At 39.6% G+C, this 18412-nt stretch overlaps 1 protein-coding gene across 2 annotated transcripts in view; it reads right to left on the reverse strand.

Moving 5' to 3' along the window:
• Positions 1-221: 221 nt before the first annotated feature.
• The window catches only part of pgs1 (phosphatidylglycerophosphate synthase 1), a 28633-nt gene continuing 10442 nt past the window's right edge, over positions 222-18412 (reverse strand). The window contains exons 4-11 of one of the 2 annotated variants that reach the window (XM_081600205.1): positions 16956-17055; positions 16696-16885; positions 13168-13346; positions 10372-10568; positions 9950-10241; positions 6411-6559; positions 6188-6317; positions 222-818 (exon numbers count right to left, since the gene is read on the reverse strand). In XM_081600205.1, the coding sequence (XP_081456331.1) occupies positions 6198-6317; positions 6411-6559; positions 9950-10241; positions 10372-10568; positions 13168-13346; positions 16696-16885; positions 16956-17055 (1227 nt within the window). In that variant the 3' untranslated portion in view covers positions 222-818; positions 6188-6197. The other variant, XM_081600206.1, reaches the window with a different exon arrangement.

Here is an 18412-nt window from a genome sequence, read left to right on the forward strand (position 1 = left end):
CTCTATTGTGTCTTTAGCTGAAAATGTTTTGGTAAAATGAGCAAGACAAAGGTTATGAAAATCACCTTGAAATTCTGGATTCAGTTGCAGATTATTTCACTTATGACATAGAAAAAGTTTGTGCCATCAGTGAGATTATCTGCCAGTGAAACTTGTACTTATTTTTTTTTTATCAATGTTGAGGAATTATTGACTTAAAATAAGCTCTTATATTTTGCTGAAAAGTTGTGAGTTTTGTTTTATTTAAAGTGTAACAAGATATTTGACCAAAACTACTTTTTTTGCAGCGTTTCAGTAAAACATCTGGAGTTCTTGAAGCTTCATCTTCATCTCCTTTCCCAACAAAAGCACGCAAACATTTTGAGTCGCTTTAAAAATCGAGCAGATCCTTTGGTTTACAAACATAACACTGAACTGTACACGTATCTGTGGGCAGAGCCGTAAACAAACCGTGAGAGCTGTTATTAAAGCTCCTCAGGGACTGCAGCGCTTCGCCACACCCGTCTGCTTACCGTCAGCCTTCATTACGCCGCAGACGTTCACGTCTCTGTTCAGCCCGAACGCACGCGACACGACAGGGTACGGAAAGGCGATCAGTAGCTTTCCCTGTTTGAAATGTTTCCAGTCAGTACAGATGGAGAAATCCAGATTGTTATGATGGTGGAGGTAAATGTAACGGTGGAAGAGGGTTCCCCCTCTTTAAGTTCATCGTACGTCCAACTCATGTGGGTGAGTCACTTCCTGTGACAGCGGGGGAAACGCCTTGTGCAGGACCTCGGCTCAGAACCGTCGAGTCCAACCCGAAATAAAAGAACCGCCTGCAGACGACAGAGAGAAACATTCAGATGATGATGAGCATCAAGTGAAAACTCTGGAAATATGGCTGAGAAAGCATCAAATTCTCTTATTACGTCATGACAGACTTTATTATTTATCAAAAAAAGAGAACGCATGTGTAATGTATTTCGAAATATTTTTAATAGATGCTTCAAATGAAAATCATAAACTTATTCAAAGTTTGTAACTTTTGAAATGGAGTCATTTTTGTCTTGAAAAATCCCAAATTTAAAGAGATTTAAAAAAAAAAAAAACTAGATAAAATCGTCATATACTTTTGACTTTTTAGGAACATTGCATTTTGTTAAACAGCACATTTAAAAATCACAATTATTTCTGATGATAAAGCCTAAAGGTGCTCTGAATAAATTTAAATCTCATTGAAAAGTTCATTTGTTTCACTAATTCAACACAAAATAGGAAAAAAATTATTAATTTCACACAGAATTATATATTCCAAACATTTTTTATGCTATTTACAAGATTATGGCTTACAACTATTGAAAACGCAACAAATATAACGTCAATGGCAGAATAATGCAGGCATGGTCTCTCAAAAGATAAATAAACTTTAATATTGTAAGGAGATCTTAATACTGGAACTGGAAGATATTTTAAATAACTCCCCAAAAAAGAAAAAGAAAAAAAAAACGACAAAAATAAATAACCTAAACGACGAAAAAGGATAAATAAAATCCGCACTCAACTGAAAACGTAAATAAATTACAGCCTGTAAACCAACTTGCCTTTCAAAAAATAATAATCAGAGTAGAAATTGACTGAATTGTAATTAATCATGCTATTAATTGATGTAACTCTCTTTTTGTGTTTGCTACTTTATCTGAGAATATTAATAGAAAATTGAGTGGAAGAAAATGTGGTAAGAAAACTGCGAATCAGCAACATTGATTACTGGGGCCTTCAGGGAGTTTAGGAAAATTCACTTCAGCACAATGAGACATTTCATTGAAGCAGCAATTCATAAAAAATTAGCACTGGCCATATTTTATAACGTACTACATTTATTATGAGAAAATACAGTTTTGATTTTTGTTTTAAGATAAATAAATGTTTATATATTTCACTGCGTAGAACAAATTTAAAGAGTAAGTTTTTGTTACTGAAACAAATTAACTCGCTGATTATTTTCCAACGTACTGAGATGAACCTCTGACCTCGTGTTAAGTTCCCCCCCTGAAGTGCCAACATTTCACCACTAGAGGGCGGTCACAAACAAACAAACAAACAAACGCCCGCAGCCTTTCTGGATCCGTGCTGGACGTCGCTGCATGTGAACGCGGCCGAACCGGAGAGGCCCGAGGCTGCTTGTCGCTCCTTCCCAACAATAGACGAACCGAGCCGCAGATAAGATCTCTTCACACCCTCCTCAGGCGAGGCTATTGTTGGAGAGAGAGGACGGCTTTTGTTTTGCCCTCTTCTTTCGGGAAAATAAAAATAGAGGACGTACTGGAAGTGAAGTCGATCACACGCCAGAAGGAAACAAACAAAGAAAACAAAAGGAACGCAAAATAAAGGAACCTCCAACTGAACTCAGACAAAAAAACAAAAACAAAAACGAGTTCTTCAGGAGATGAGAGGGAGAGAGAGAGAAACACGCAGCAGAAACACGACAATAACGACCAACAACCTCTTAAACTGTTTGAATTCAAAGTCAGAAATTTGATTTTTTTTTTTATTTGATTTTTTTTCTTGTGTGTAGGAGTTGGCTGTGGTTTCCGGTATGAGCCGAAAGAGCCGCACTTCTCTGAATTACCTGCAGATATTAAATGAGGCTGCAGACAGGAGCTCATAATGCAATTCAGAAACACTCCGATTCGCACATAAATCACGTTAACTTACAAAAAACTATTTATCAGCGGCTGGACGAATCCCACAACTCCCAAACTTTTAGGTCTTTACATGAAACAGCCTCAGTAATTTAAAGCTGATCGCTCTGGAGAGACTTAATGGCTCTCGATTGGCCTGGTTTAATTATATCAGTGACATTTATGACTTGATTCGGTTTTATGACGTCTATATAAAGGCGCAAACTATTTTTGGTTTTATGTGTCCTCCACAGCAACACATTTAAGACCGGGCTACACCCAACTGGATCGACTGTTTCGGAAAGTTGTGAAGATTAGTGCGATCATTTCAATTTCTCCATCTTTTCCCACATTTGTAATGGATATAAAATTATTTACACAGACGTGACTAAATGATTTCAGAACTTTTTTTAGGGGGAAAAACTTAAAGTAAAATACTTCTGTTGCTTGTTATGCATTTAAACTAAAACTGACAGAAATTTTTCATAATTCGCTCCATTTCCAGCTATAGAAACCCAAGCTCAAAGCATGATGCTGCCACCACCGTGCTTCACTGTGGGTATCTTAGCTCACACTTTGTTTCCTCAGATTACATTTACCAACATGGATTACATGGATTAGGGAGATTTTGAATGTTTGTACAATTTAGCAAGATTAAGAAAGTTGTTCTTGTGAAACAAAAACAACTAAAGGGGAAGTCCCAGTTATTGATTAATGTTGGGCTGCAATAAGCAATTAATCACACAATCAATTGAAATGAGCTGATGATCAATTGTTTTTTTTGAAAACAAATTTGGATTACAGATTACATCATTCATTTTATTTATGGTTTCAATTTTAACTGGTTTTATTTATGTTTAATTTATCGTTTTTGGTTTTTGTGTTTTATTTTGGATTCTTTGAACATCTTGCTTAGAGGACAAACTTTCATTAGTATGTCAATATCAATATATTCCTAGAAAAGGTCTCAAAACAGCAATATTATTGTTTATTACGATCATTCCTGGGTCTGAGAATTAGTTACGGTGACGGGCCTCCTGTTGCATCCGTGGTACGTCCAACTCTGTAAAATGTTTCTTAACTCCTGATACGTTTCGACACACTGAATGATTTTGAATCTTTCTGCAGACCATGAATCTGCTGCAAGATCCGACTGAGAAACTGTCAGGAAAAACCCTCCCAGTTATTAGAGTACACTCTTATGCAACCTTACTTAACGCAACTCAGATTTCAGCTTGCTTTAATTGAACTGTACAGGTTAAAGGTCAGAAACCTTCCATTTTACAGCTACTTTATAACACAGACATTAAAGTTATCTCCATTTCAGCAAAAGCTGAATCTGAACGATTTATTTCCTCTGGTATTTTCTCATCTGCCAGGATACTTACAACAAAGTTTTACACTGAGCCTGTGACACGAATCAAACTGGTTCTTCTGCAGTTTCCAGCACTAAATCCTCTTCTCACAGGGATTCAATGCGTGCGTATTTGTTACGCTTCAGGGCAGAAAGATCATCTATTTTAAACTGTTTCCTTCTGGCAGCTGATGACTCAGATTTTTCTCTCTCGCTCTCTCTCTCTATGTCCAGGTAGTGATAAGACACCACCCATTTACCGGCAGTTTCCAGCCTGAGAAACACTTCCTGTTCTCAGAAACCGAGCGGCTTTCTCTCGCCCTGCAGCTGACGCCTCGTCCTTCAGCCGGAGCGACAGGAGAAATGCGGCGCGACCTCTCCGTTTACTCCTAATGACCCCTGGCCCAAAGTGTCGAATCATCGCCGTAACGCCGCGCTGACTCACTTCGCTTCGAGGCGGCGGCGAATGAGCCGACCCGCTGTCCCCGCTCTCCCTGCGGTGGTTCTGGGAAGGGGAGGACGGGAATCGCCACAATGACTGCAGGAATTTCAAAGAACCCGCAGCTTGTTTTACTGTATGTGTGAGCGGGCGGCGCTGCTGCACAAAATGTTGACGGGTGCATCCTGTTTACGCTGCAAAAATGGGCAATTTGAGGGGGAAAAAGTGGAAGGGAAAAAAGCGCTCAAATGAAAAAAAAGGAAAGCAAAATATTGATGCAAAGTTCACATAGTTTAGTAACTCAGTTTAAAAAGTGAATGCAGAATTAAATATCCCAAGCAATGAGCCGAGGAAATTACATTTTACCCAGTTGGAATATTGCATATTCAGAAAGGTTTTGTTGTGGTTCCCTAACTTTATGTGCAAATTTTAGAACAGTTCAGAGTTCAGGGACAATTGGCAAAGACCAGATCCACTTTAATAAACCTGTTTACAGCTCACACTGTGAAGTAAAAACACTTTATGGCTGCAGTTTGTCTGTTTGTGACACTAAGCTGCGACTTTCAGACAGTAGAGTGTTGCGAACGCTCTTATTTTGAAAGAAACAACAACTTGATTAGAAGCAGACGTTTCACTGCAGTTTCACCTTCCACAACACCAGATGTAGGTTCTAATTTGAGATCCGTGGTCGTCTTTATATGACACTTTGATTTTAGGAAAAACCTGAATTTGTTGTTTCTATGAACTAATTACATCATTTTAACATTTTCCATGTTTCTGTAACTCCACAGTTCAACCCGTGTGTCCTGCACTGTGTGCCGAGTCCAGAATGACTCGTCGTTCAGGTTCAGGAATGACCAGAATCCAGGAAGACTGCTGACTCGACAGTTATCCAGCAGACTGCCAGTCACAACCTCAGGAAGAACGAACCCGAAAAGGTCACTGGTTTGGAAACTGGCTGTTGGCGTTTGTTTGAAAGTCAATTTAGAGAAAGTTTAGTGGAAGAAAAACCTGTTATACTGTGAGGACAATTACTCTGGAGAACTCCAGTTTTCGAAGGCCGTTGTCCTGCAGCTTTTAGATGTTCGTCTACCTTAGCACACCTAATCGAATCACGTGCTTTTGATGCCAAGCTAATAAAATACTGTAGTTTATGTGTTTTCCAAGCACACAGTATAGTTTTATAGCACAATCAAGTGACTTTTACCTTCAGTTGTTATAAAATTGATGTATCTATATATCAATCATGTCTTCGTAATTTAATTGGGGCTCTGTCTCTTTAAAAACTCCTGCTCTTTCTGAAGCTCCTCCTTCAGAAAGTCATCACAACATGGCTCCTCTATTAACCTTTTAACAACATTTCTACCAGAGTTTCACTGGGAAGCATCTCGTTTAATGAACTCAGTAGCTCCACCAGGTGTTTGCTAATTGCAGCTGGCTAGTCTGAAGAAGCTGAGTGGGGGAGGGCTGCTCTGTGAGACGATTGGAAACTGCAGCTCTGAGGAGGAGCTGCGCCTCACAGGCAGGGCTAGGTCCACCCAGGCGTTTTGCACATCCGAATGGTTGCCATGGAGATTAAAGGATTTCTCAAACATGCATGAAAGAATGAAGGCAATATTAACATTGTAACATGATGTAATGCTCAGAAAAGTCGATTCTACATAATACTTCCCTTTTTACACATTAATGCCTTCAGGTGTAAAAAGCGTTTTTTTGTGTGATGGTTTGAACCTTTTGGATCTCAGAAGAAGTTCTTGATGAGGGGGGTGACCAGCTTGACCCACAGCTTGACGTAGCGGTTCGCCTGCTGGAACGTGGAGTCGGACACCTCTGTGGAGCGCCGGTACAGCGTCTCCTGCTCCTGCCGGGTCAGAACACAGGTGAGCCAGGTGAGCGCCGCGCCACGCAGAGCCATTCATCATCATCATCGTCGTCGTCGTCATAATGAGCAGACCTCCTGGAGCTGGCTCTGAAGGGCTTCGTTCTCCGTCACTATGGCGATCTGGGCCTCCAGGTCGCGGTGAACCGAGCGGTAACCGAAATTAGGGGAGCCAATTAGAGTGAGGCAAGGCCTGTCCTGCCCCCAGAGGTAATACCACAAACCTGTGAAGAAGATGGCGGGGTGGGAAGGGGTCAGTAAAGTTTCGGAAAGCCGGATTCAGCAGACTGAAACCACAACTGAAAGAAAGCACAAGAAGAAATCCCCAGCGTTGATCCAAAACCTCAAAATATGAGAGAGAGAGAGTGAGTGAGCGTGCATCCTTGTCCTGAGGCTACAACACAGTGAGTGTACAAGATTCCTGCGTCACCCTACATACCATCACAACCACAAGAGAAACAGCAGAGCCCATCATTCTTAATGGGCCGCTTCATATAGAGAACGGCTCATTTACGGTCCTTGCACAACACCAGAAATGAAGAAATCCCATTGTTTCTGGACTTTTCTGGCACCAAGCAAACCTGGAATCGTGCAACGCTGTTCGAGTAAAACGCCATTTCGCACAATTACCCTGAAGCTGTGACAACGTATCATTTAACAGCGCCCACACGCCCCGCATTAATCATAAACGGTGACCTACTTCGTTTTAAAAGGCTGTGCTGCCAAGGAAAAATAAAAGCCAAGAGAAAGGTGGAGGGCGTGACTAATGGATCCATACCAAAAAGAGCCTGAGCTGCTCTGCCGGCTCTCCAGGGAACCATTACAGTACAGGGAGAGGAGAAACGGCAGAAAGGAGGTCGACTGTCACGCCTGCTAACAGGAGCAGCTGACGGAAAACAAGTGATAAAAAAATCACAGATAGAAAAGAAAAAAAACACAAAAGATTTACAAAAACCCTCCACACTAAGAAGAAATTAGCTACTCAAAAATGAAAACTTGTACTCAAGTAAAAGTGGCACTACTTCAATATATTCTTACTCCAATAAAAGTAAGGAGTTGAAAAGTATTTGGTAAAAAAAATCTACTCAAGTACTGAGTAACTGATCAAAACATCAGTCGTTGAAGATTTAAAAACTACATAATCAGACAGACCAAAATATAAAATGATGTGGAAATCTAAGAAACAAAAATCATATAAATTACAAAAACAAAATCAGGCAAAAGAGCAAAGTTTTCCCAAATCTACTTCTTTTTATATGAAGTTTATAAACAAAAACTGTTGGTGTTTCTGGTGAAGTTTTGGTTAAAACAAGTTTATCAATCACTCAGTGAGTAGAGTGTCCAGATATTTTACTCAAGTAAGAGTTACGAGATGCTTCCTAACAAATTCACTCAAGTAAAACTAAAAAGTACAACTAAGTAAAAATACTCCATACATACAAAAATACTCCTCAGCCTAAAATAATCTCGCACTGCAGCAGAATAATCCCACACCTTTACTTTGACGATATAATTTCAGAAATAAAATCCAAAATGAAAATCTGGACAGCATTTATTTCACATCTCTAACAATAAATGTTATGTAACGGTAACTTTGAGACTCTTGTTAAGATCCTTTTAAAATTAGAACCTACATCATTTATGAAAAATAAGCTAAACTGACTTGATAACTTCTACTTACATAAGTTTAATAGAACCTTCTCAAAAAGTCCTGGTTCTTCAGCTTTGATGTATGAGTAAATCGTTAATGTCATGCCGACATTAAAGTTTGCATAACAGCCTGTAAATAAGCTACTTATTGAAGCCAAAACTGGAATTAGAACAGCTGTTACAGTTACTTTCCCTTTGGGATTAATTTTTATTTCTTTTTATTCTGGTAGTGGAGACAGAAACAATAACGTTTTGAGAACAAAACAACAGTCCGCCTCTTGAGCAGATCTCTGTTGGTAGTTTAGAGATTTCAGGCAAACTTCCACCGCGCCGGAAGAGCCAAACAAAAAATAATTCCTCAGTCAGGACTCCAACACAGAACCAAGAGAACCAACCGTTCATTAAAAAAATAAAAGTAAATACATTTTACCTCACACATGTACAGAAAGAAAAAAGTAAAGGAAAAAGCAAAGGACTTTGATAAAATGTGCGACCAAAGACGGAAACCCTGGACGTATTTAGTGCAATTTAAGGAATAAAATTGAGATGATGAAATGTTTGATTTTATTCCACTAGAATTTAAGACTCAATGTGTAAAGAAAACCAGTGGAACAGCTAGAAAAGCAAAAGATAGAAGATTTAAAAGACTTTTCATGTTTTTATATTCCCTCCCTAATGGAGCCACTTTACTGGCTTAATATCTATTTATCTTATTTTATTATCCTTGTTTTATGACATTATATCAGTTAACTGGACCTCTAATTATCTTTGAGTTGTTAAGTTATTTGGAAAATCTGCTTTAGTGAAATTAAAAGAACTAACTAATGATACTGAGAGCAATATCAGCAGGTCAGATTGCAATATTTACTGTCTGTGAGGAGGCGGCTGATAACACAAATTTCCTGGAGTTCTTTGACATTTACAAGCTTCTCCAACACAGAATCACCCTGATGTTTGCACACAGTTCACTCACAGCCATAAAGAGCTGTGGAGCATGGAGGGGAAGCTGCAGACACCCAGAAAACGTTTCTCTGACCAGATGAGATCCAAACTTTAAAGGTTGAAGGAAAACCGACGTGCTGAATGAAACACGGCGGTGGCATTATCATGATGTGGGGATTTGATGCAAAGATGGATGGAGAGTAAAACTGGAAGAAAAGATGATAGAGGCTAGAAAAGAGTCTAAACATGCAATTAGTTATGGGAGTATAGTCGTAGTATTGGAAGAACAAAGACAATATTTTACCAGAAGAATGTCTCTAAATTACGAGAAAAAATTCGTTTTGATGAAAAAAGCTTCAAAAGTTATCGAGATGTGACGTTTGTACCTCTGTGTTGTTCTTTCTTCAAAATAGACTCAGTTGTTTAGTCAACTGTTTCAAAATCCTGCTGCTGAAAACAATTTGATGTTTATGTGTTTAAAGATGAAGTATTCTCTTATCTGGAAAACCGATACCAAAGTATAACTTCACCAGATGCTCAAATTCCTCATTTAAGTTTTTGTTATTTTCTGTGTTGGAGTTCTGATAAAATTATTATTACTTCATCCTCCTATATTTTGACTTTATTCTGGTAACATTAACGCTTTATTCTCGCATTATTTCGACTTTATTGCAGTCTGACTATTATTCTATTACTATCGCTATGCTATAGTAATAGTATGATTTTTTTCTTATATTTAAAACATTTAAAATCTTAGCTAAAAAAGAAAAACTAATACATCTCACGCTTAAACAAGATGGCTGACTGGATCACTCTGAACTACAGAAGCCCCCCCCCAAAAAAAAAAAAAATCCAGATTTTCCTAAAATTAAATCTTCAAAAACATAAAAGTTCAATTAAACAATAAATATCGTTTGGACCAAAGACTCTGTGAACGTCCCACCATCATGGATGCTCTCCATCCAATCTGATGGAGCTAAACATATTTAGAGGTCTTAGATTGACCTTTGAACCTCACCGACCTTTAGCGTGGAACGTCCACTGCGGCCGGTGGTACTCGTGCAGATGGACCCTCTCCTGCTGGCCCAGCTGGCACACTCGGTTGTAAAACTGCCTGGCGATGTGGATGTAGGCTGCAGGAATCGCTCCGGCGACGCCTTTGGCCCCGAAGAACCCGTTGACCTCTGGGGAAGCGGTCAGGATTCGGTAGCTGGCTCCGGTCTCCAGCACCAGCCGCATGTAAGCCCGGGTCAGGTTGAAGTAACCCGACGTTAGAAACACAGTGGAGTCCGGCCCGGCGTCTGTCAGCAGCCGCTGGAGCGCCGGGGAGACGCAGAAGGAGAAGACGGACGACTTACAAACACGGCTGCTTTCATCTTCTCCCCCCCGACATGCGAGGAGACCAGGCTGTGCAAACACACAAACCAGAACAGAAGAGGCTCACCTGTGTGACCTGCTCATCCATCCGGATGCCCAGAGGTTTCATCTGGACCAGCGGGAACACCCAGGTGTCCTCCTCTTCCTCGCTCCTGGCCTCTTCCTCCCTGGAGCGCCGCAGCTGCTGCTGCTGTCTCACGCGGGCCAAGCTCACGACCTCCATGATGCGCTTCCTCGCCGCTGCCGAGAAGTCCTCCCGGTTTCCTGGTCGCCATGGAGACACAAATTAATGTGAAGAGGGAGAAGGGGTCGGCTCGACCTCGGAGGTCGCGGCGTTCTGGTCAAGGATTTGTTACTTTTATGGCAGTGGTGGGTTGTGGGTAAAATATGGAGAGGAAATCTACGAAAATGGAAACACAACACCTCGCAAAAGTATTAACACCTCCTGAATTTTTTTCACAGTCTGCGCCATAGAAAATCTATTTTATCGGGGTTTTATGTGGAAGAACAACAAAAAGTGCACTTATGTTCAGCCCGTTTTATATCCGTACGTAAAACACACTGCGTCTTTGAAGCTCACTTAATTGGTAAGTAGAGTTCACTTGTTTGCATTTAAACGCTGAATAAAAAAAGCAGCTGTTTCCGGTCTGAGAGGATTGTAACCATCATGAAGACCGAGGAACGCAGGTTTCTGAAGAGGTTTATAGTCGGGTTAGCTTATAAAAGAAACTTTCCTAGCTTTGAACGTCTCTCAGAGGACTCTTCAACCCATCGTCTGAAAATGGAAAGAGTGCAGTTCTACTGAAAATGTTCCAAAACGTTTATGTCTACCTAGAATTAGAAGGTAGGGAACACAACTAAGGCTGGGTGATTTGGACCTAAAATCTCATCACGATATTCTGAGGTAATATTGTGACAATAAGAACTATTTATTACTTCTTTTTAAGGCAACTGTATAGCTCTGTGTGTCACAGCAATTAGAGCCTCACAAACACAAATGCTGCTCTATTTGTAATCCGCTTCTTTAGGACACAATCACAAAGAAGTGTGATTTGTCTCACTAAATCGCACACAGTAAGTGCAACTAAGAACATTTTCAAAATGTATTGATATTTATTGATTCACTTTTAATGAACAAACACTGCAAAAAAAAGTAGCATAGATAGCAATAAGGACAGATTTAGGAGTTAACGTTAACTGGAATTAACTGGAATTTATGGTGACACTATGATAAGATATGCATCACGATAAACAATAAACGATACGATACGGGTCCCACAATAAACACATAAAACATGATGCAAAATTCTACATTTCACCCAACCTGCAGAACCACCTGCGTGGGATGGGAAACCGTCATGCATCAGGCTGAACACGCCACCAGTGAAATATGGTGGTGGCAGCATCATGTGGTGAGAGTCAGTGCTGGAGGTTCACCTTCCAGCAGGACAACAACACAGCTGGAGATAAAACCGAACAGCTTAGATATATTTTGCAAAAAAAGGATCAGTTTTTTTGCTTCCAGCTATGCAAAGTTGATTAAGACATTTAGTTGTAGCTCCTACTATTATGAAGTTCTATCGTGTTTTGACTCATGGGGGGTTGAATACAAATGCATGCCACACTTTTCAGATGTTTTTTTTTTTTTGCAAACTATTTTTATGACTATGAATAACTTTCTTTCCATCTCATAATTATGTGCTGCTCTATCACACAGAGTCAGAATGAATCACATTACGGTTCGTAGTGACAAATTGTAATAAAGTCCAAGTGATTATGATATGCTAAAAAAAATAAGGTTTATTTACTTACATGTGGGCATTAAAATGACTGGAATTTATAGTGTGAAGTCTTTTAAGAAATATTTTTTTCATATATATACATTTACAGTTTCGTTTCTTTGCAAGAACTCAAACTCTTTGAGTACTTCCCCATTTCATCTTTTTTTCCCCGGAAGTGTGTTTTTTTTTTTTTTTTCCTCAGCAGCAAACACTTTTCATCAAAAATTACATCTTGTCTGCTTTACTTTTACTGTACTGGAGCTACGTAATCATTCATGGGCTGTAAAATAATCTTTAGGGTTAAATAAAAATTATAAAAACTTTAGAGACAAATTCTTTAATCATTTAAAATTGATCATATTGTGTAATTCTTTAGTTTCATTGTGCTATAGTCCTTGAGGGAAAAAAAAAAAGAAATCAGTATAAGTCAGCCCTCAAAGAAAACTCTGTTTATGGGAAAGCATAAAAATGAAGCAGTTAGATGTGAGTCAGCTTATCATGTGTGCTACTCCTCCAAAAGGTGAGTGTGAAGGCGTGTTTGGTAATTTGGTTTGAATGAGTAATCCCCTGTCTCCAAGCTGTCTGCTGCCGCTGTGCATCAGGACCCGTCATTGTTTCTAATTCATTGCAAATCTTCCAAGTCATCCAGTACAAATGGCTCTGGTGTGTGCGTGTTTATATCAGTTCCCACTACTGTCCATATCTTCTTCCAGCAACACTGTGACATCACATCTCTATTCCTGGTGTCCGTTTCTGCAGCCTAATCCTGCAGACATGATGTCATTCATCCTTTAAACTAACATCCTGGCAGGCTGTGCTCCAGTTACAGACACAAGCTATATGAATGTGTGTGTGTGCGTGTGTGAATAGAAATCTGACATTTTCACATCCGGCTGCGTGGCTAACAAACCGCAAGAGCTCTCTCTGTCCTCCTCACTGACCAGCATCTCCTCGCCTGTCTAAGCTTTCAAGCTCCATTAGCCAAACCCGTCAGCCGCCGGTGCTGAGCGCCGCGCCACAGCCGAGCGCCGAGTGTCACGCGTTGTCAAAACAGCTTGCGTCTGTGCGTGTCCGGTTTCTACCTTTGTAGGGGTGTACCATGCCGTCCTGCACAGTGACCGAGTTGTCCGGCTGCAGCTGCAGGGAGACGTCCCCCACGGCCTCCACCAGGTCGGAGAAGAAGTCCGCCACCTCCCTGCAGTTCTCCAGGAGCACGTAGCGGTCCTGCCTGTTGGTGAAGTACGAGTCGCTCAGGTTGGCCCTGGAAAACAGCAGAGAGATGAGCAAGGTTCGTAAAGTTCCGTCTTGCAGGATGTTTTGGTGTATTTTCCTTATTTCATGCACAATCAGAGCAAATAAACCAGACATGGGTCGGTTCCCATTACCAAAACCGCTGGTTCTACAAAACATTTGCACTGTTTACGGTTTAATCGGGGTTTGTTTACTTTTTCCAACAGTAAAATTCAAGCACAAAGTTGTTAAACTTTTCCAGCACCACAATTTGAAGATAAAAAACAGTTTCAATTCACAATTCTTTGAATTAATTTAGAAGAATGTTAACATATCCAGCTAATCACCTCATCATTTAACTCGGGTGTGTTGAAACAGAGTCGTATCTAGAAGCTGCAGATGTCTTGAAACAAATCTTTTAATATCAGTAACTGAAAATGGTTTGTTGACTAAAGTTTAACCTGCAGTTTCGAGGTTCTGCGGCTGCAAACCGAGACCCAAGACAAGAGTCTTCCTCCACTGTGCTTCAGCTTGCATGAGGCGTTTCTCCTGGTAGTGCTGAGCATCGTGGTCAAAAGCTCAAATTGTATTGCGTTGTTACAAAAAACAAAAGTAAGTTTGTATTTAAGGTATGCACACGTGTTTCTTTTTTTGTGTTTTTTTTTTTACGTAGAGCTTTCCCGACAATCCTTCCAAACAAGCCCGACGAGTTCATTCCTTTGCCTAACTGTACTATCATTACGTTCAACATTAAGGCATCGCGTAGCTTTGCCTTTCTGCTGCTGGTGTGAGAGAAAACCTGAAAGTCATTATCCACATTCCTGCACTTTATTTAGCCCTGGAGGACGTCAAGGGCTCATCCTTCCCAGAACAACAGCATTGTTGACACATTAAGACGCAATTACTGGAGTTAGACCTTTAAATATATAAATAGTCCTGTCAGGCGACATTTTATTTATTGCTAAACAAAGCAACCATTTACATTTATTTGGCTTTATGTGAAATTGTTTGACTCTTCTAATTTTAATTTCAACTTGAAGTAAATAAAACCACTTGGAAACGTACATCTAATATCTAGATGTACATCAGAGCGGCTTAAATTTCATCGTAGAGGAAACAAACTCAATAAGACACGGAGTGTAAACTGTGACAGACAATTTCTCAACAATAAATAAATATCAGTTACAGTCACGAGTTTCGGTTAACAAAGTCATACGCTGTTATGACTTTTTCCTCATCGTTTACTAAGAAAATAAATAAAAAGGTGCTCTCTTTTTAATTTCAACAATATAATATCCCAACATGCTAGTGGTAGAAACCTGCATTTCTTATTATATCTATATTTAAAAAACATTAGTTAGTTCTTAATAATTTTTAGCAAAAGAGCCAAAGAGTCACTAGTGGCTCCAGAGCTGCAGATTGGAAACCCCTAGTGTAGCCATAATGTACGGAAGCAAATTAGGTGAAAATGCAAAACAATTGATATAAGCTGCTAAGCACGGTGGTAGAAGGGTCATGATGATATGGGGTGATTTGTTGCTGCAGGATCTTCTCACATGATCAATGCACCCTCATCCTTAATGTATGTTAGGGTGAGTGCTGAACTGAATTGAAAAGTAAGTGATCCTTACTTTTGCATTGTTAACATTACCAATGTATCAACTTTCAGACACTTTATTTAAAGTTCAAACCAAACTTTTTACTCTAAATATTATAGATATTTCTGTCATGCTTTGGATTGTTATGCAAACACTCAAAACGTCTAATAAAAGCTCAACATTGGACAAAAAAAAAGAGGCAGAAAAAAAAAGAGAAGTTGATGTTTTCTAGTGAAAAAACTAAACAAGTTGAGGTAAAACGAATAACCTTTGATAAGTGTTGCTTCAGGAGCATGACGTGTCATTGAACCAGCAGATGTCTTGAAACAAATCTTTTAATATCAGTAACTGAAAATGGTTTGTTGACTCAAGTTTAACCTGCACTTTCGAGTAACCTATTGTTATTCCAGGAAGGAAATGAACCAAAGCCAAGACAGATTGCGCCCGATGTCTTAAGTGCTTAAAGGTTCGCTTTGGAGCACGCTCCAGCGTTCTCAATTTTCAGGCGAGACCAAAATGTAACAATATTTTCAAACAATGAGATTAATTGATCCCGGTGGGAAGCCTCGATGTGAATTTAAAACTGACCAGACCGCGTTCCAGAGCAGAGAGGAGTTCACGAGACAGAAGGGTGTGAAGGACGTCTAACGCAGCCAAGACAAACGATCACGCAGATAAGCTGCTGCTGGACGACGCTAATGACAAACGTTCGAGGCGGACGCATCCTGCTCTTCAGAAAGCACTGCAGGGAAAGCTTCCTTCTCTAGCATGATGTATGGGTTTGTCTGTTTTGATCTGAAATGGAGTGAAAACCACAACACACCACCGCGGCCCTCAGCTTTAGAGCACACCCATGATTTACATTTTCTCTTCAGATGACAGAACGTGCCCTGAAAACATTTCCAGGCAGTGGAAACACCTGCTCTGTGCTCTGAGTAAATATGCACAATGATCATTCTTCAGTTTGATTTAAAAAGTCAGATATGTAATAACTTAGCGACAGGAAATCTAAAAATACTGGAAGTTTGAAAGAAATACATTACAATCTGTTTTCCATTTGTTTTCAAAGCAGACATTTAATTAAGACTTTACAATATGTGGACCATGACATACCATTTGTAATCTCTCATCTATTTATTGCCTTAAACAGAAATTAGATGGTTTTTAAACATTTTTTTAATGCTCAATGAATGTCTGGCTGCTCAGTGGCGACACATCCAAAGGACAGTGTGAGGACACTTTTACCAGAGGTTCTTTGTGCAGAAAAAGTGGGTAAACTTTTGATTATTGAGGCAATGTTTCAGGAACACAAAGTCTCTAAGGTTAGAAAAAGAAATTGAGTACCAAACTCCAAAAGTTTCTTCAGTATAAAAATCAGCTGCGACTTGTTGTTTTTTTTCCCCCATGTCTGAGCCAAATGAAGATGGAAGTACCAATCTTCTTTCTTTTTTTTTACAGCCAAACAACATGTCACTATCAGAAAAATAACCGTAGATGAATATAGACAGCGTCAAACCTTCCCAAACTGATTATATGTAAAAATGTGAGACTTTTAGCTTCTTCCATTCCCTGCTTCAATACTGTATGCTATGTATGCTCAATAATTTGAAGTATTCTGGTGTTTAGTCAATCAGAGAAATGGGCAGATTTACCAAAAATCTGCCCAAAGTTTCATTTAAGATTTAAAACTTCACTTTCTGATCACACACTGAACCTAGAGACGTTTGCATTTTCGAGGCCCCTATCCAGCTTTCCAATCCCCTTGGATTAAACTCTACGTACCCGCTGATGATGACGCTGTCGTCAAAGAGGTAAACTTTGATGTGCTGGACTCCAATGGTCTCATTGAAGCGCTGCGGCACCAGGAGTCGCAGCAGGCCTCTCAGGTCCGGAGTGTGGTATAAAGATACTCGCATCTGAGAGGTGAAGCGCTGCAGCAGAGGCAGCAGCATGGTCCGGGAGTTAATCTGACCTGCACATGAAACACGGTGAGCACAGAGATCTGGGCCAAACAACAGGGTAGAGGTCTGACGGAGACCGACCTCTTGATCCGCGAGTGTAGTCCAGTAGCACCGAAACTTTGAGGTCAGGAGAGCGACTGTTTTCTTTTGCATGTAGGAGAGCTTCCTCCATGCAGTCCACCTTAATGGGAGATAGATATGGAATATGTTTTTTAATAACGAAGCTAAAATGATGTGTAATTTATATAAATATAAATAAAAAAATCTCACTGTGGATTGGCAGTCAAAACATTTGGTTGAGCAACAAAAAACCCTCAGCATGTTTGTCTGTTTCAAACATGCAAAATGACTTAAGATCGAATTGTTCACCAGTGTCCAAGTTTATAATTTTTTATTTTAATACCTCAAATTTAACAAACAAGCTTTACGTAAGACAACCATTTAACATATTTTATTATTCAGTTAAAAGCAAAGGACATTAAAGTCATGAAATTTGCATCCCTGGTACCAGAAGCAAAAATAGACGAGCAGCATTTAGTTTCTACATGAACCATAAATCTGGAAGAAATTTCCAGAAAACTGCAAAGATGTGGAAACACAGAGTTCCTTTAAATCAAGGCTAAAAACCCACCTGTCTAGCGCAGCCTTTGATTAGCAGTAAGTGGAACATTTATTAATGTATTTGATGTATATTTGCTTGATGGATTTTGATTATGACAAAATGTAATGGTTATTGCTTATTTCATAGCTGGATACTGTATTATGCTTTGTTGCTGAAATGAGCTTTACAAATAGACATCACTTAAGCTCGATTACGTCTTATTCCAAAAAGCATAAACTCAAAATTGTTTTGTCTAATGTAGTTAGTTCAGTAAGAGATAATTATTGTTAGTAGTAGTAATAAATTATTGACTTCTTATACATCATCCAAACAGAGCAAAGACTAGGAAAATAAACTCTTTCATAATTATTATTTTTGAAAACTTAAAATAGCAGCTTTTTTCTTCTTCTCTGTTTACTGCCTGGGCTAAAAGAAAAACTTCCTGGTCACGCTGCTGCATGTGCAACACATGAAAACAAATTACTCTCCACGTCTCGTGTCAGGTGTCTTAAAAAAACTTTGCGTTTTGTTTCTGTAAGATAAGCCTTGCTTTCAATTATCGGATTACTGACATTTCTGGCCCCGCCGCTAAAGTAAATACACAGTTCAGGTGTGACTGTCAGGATCTGTTGTGTTCCTGAGTCCAGGTTTTACACTAAAACAACACCTGCAGTTTGCATTCTTTAGTCCTAACCACATACTGGGCCTGAACCCTCACACTGGATTGAATTAAATTTGTTTCATCCATTTTTAAAGCAAAACCCCAGACTTTAAAAAGCAGGGGGGGAAAAAATGATACAGCCTCACTGCACCTTTCTGACTCACATTTCTAGTAATCCATCATCCTGTGGAGCTACAGAGTTTAGCAGCTGATCTCGGTGCTTTTAGCTGTGATTGAACATTTTGGCCTCCATCTACGTCTCCATTACTGGTCATT

Source organism: Poecilia reticulata, chromosome 19 (assembly GCF_904066995.2).
Source record: "Poecilia reticulata chromosome 19, P_reticulata-male-v2, whole genome shotgun sequence".
Taxonomy (NCBI): domain Eukaryota; kingdom Metazoa; phylum Chordata; class Actinopteri; order Cyprinodontiformes; family Poeciliidae; genus Poecilia; species Poecilia reticulata.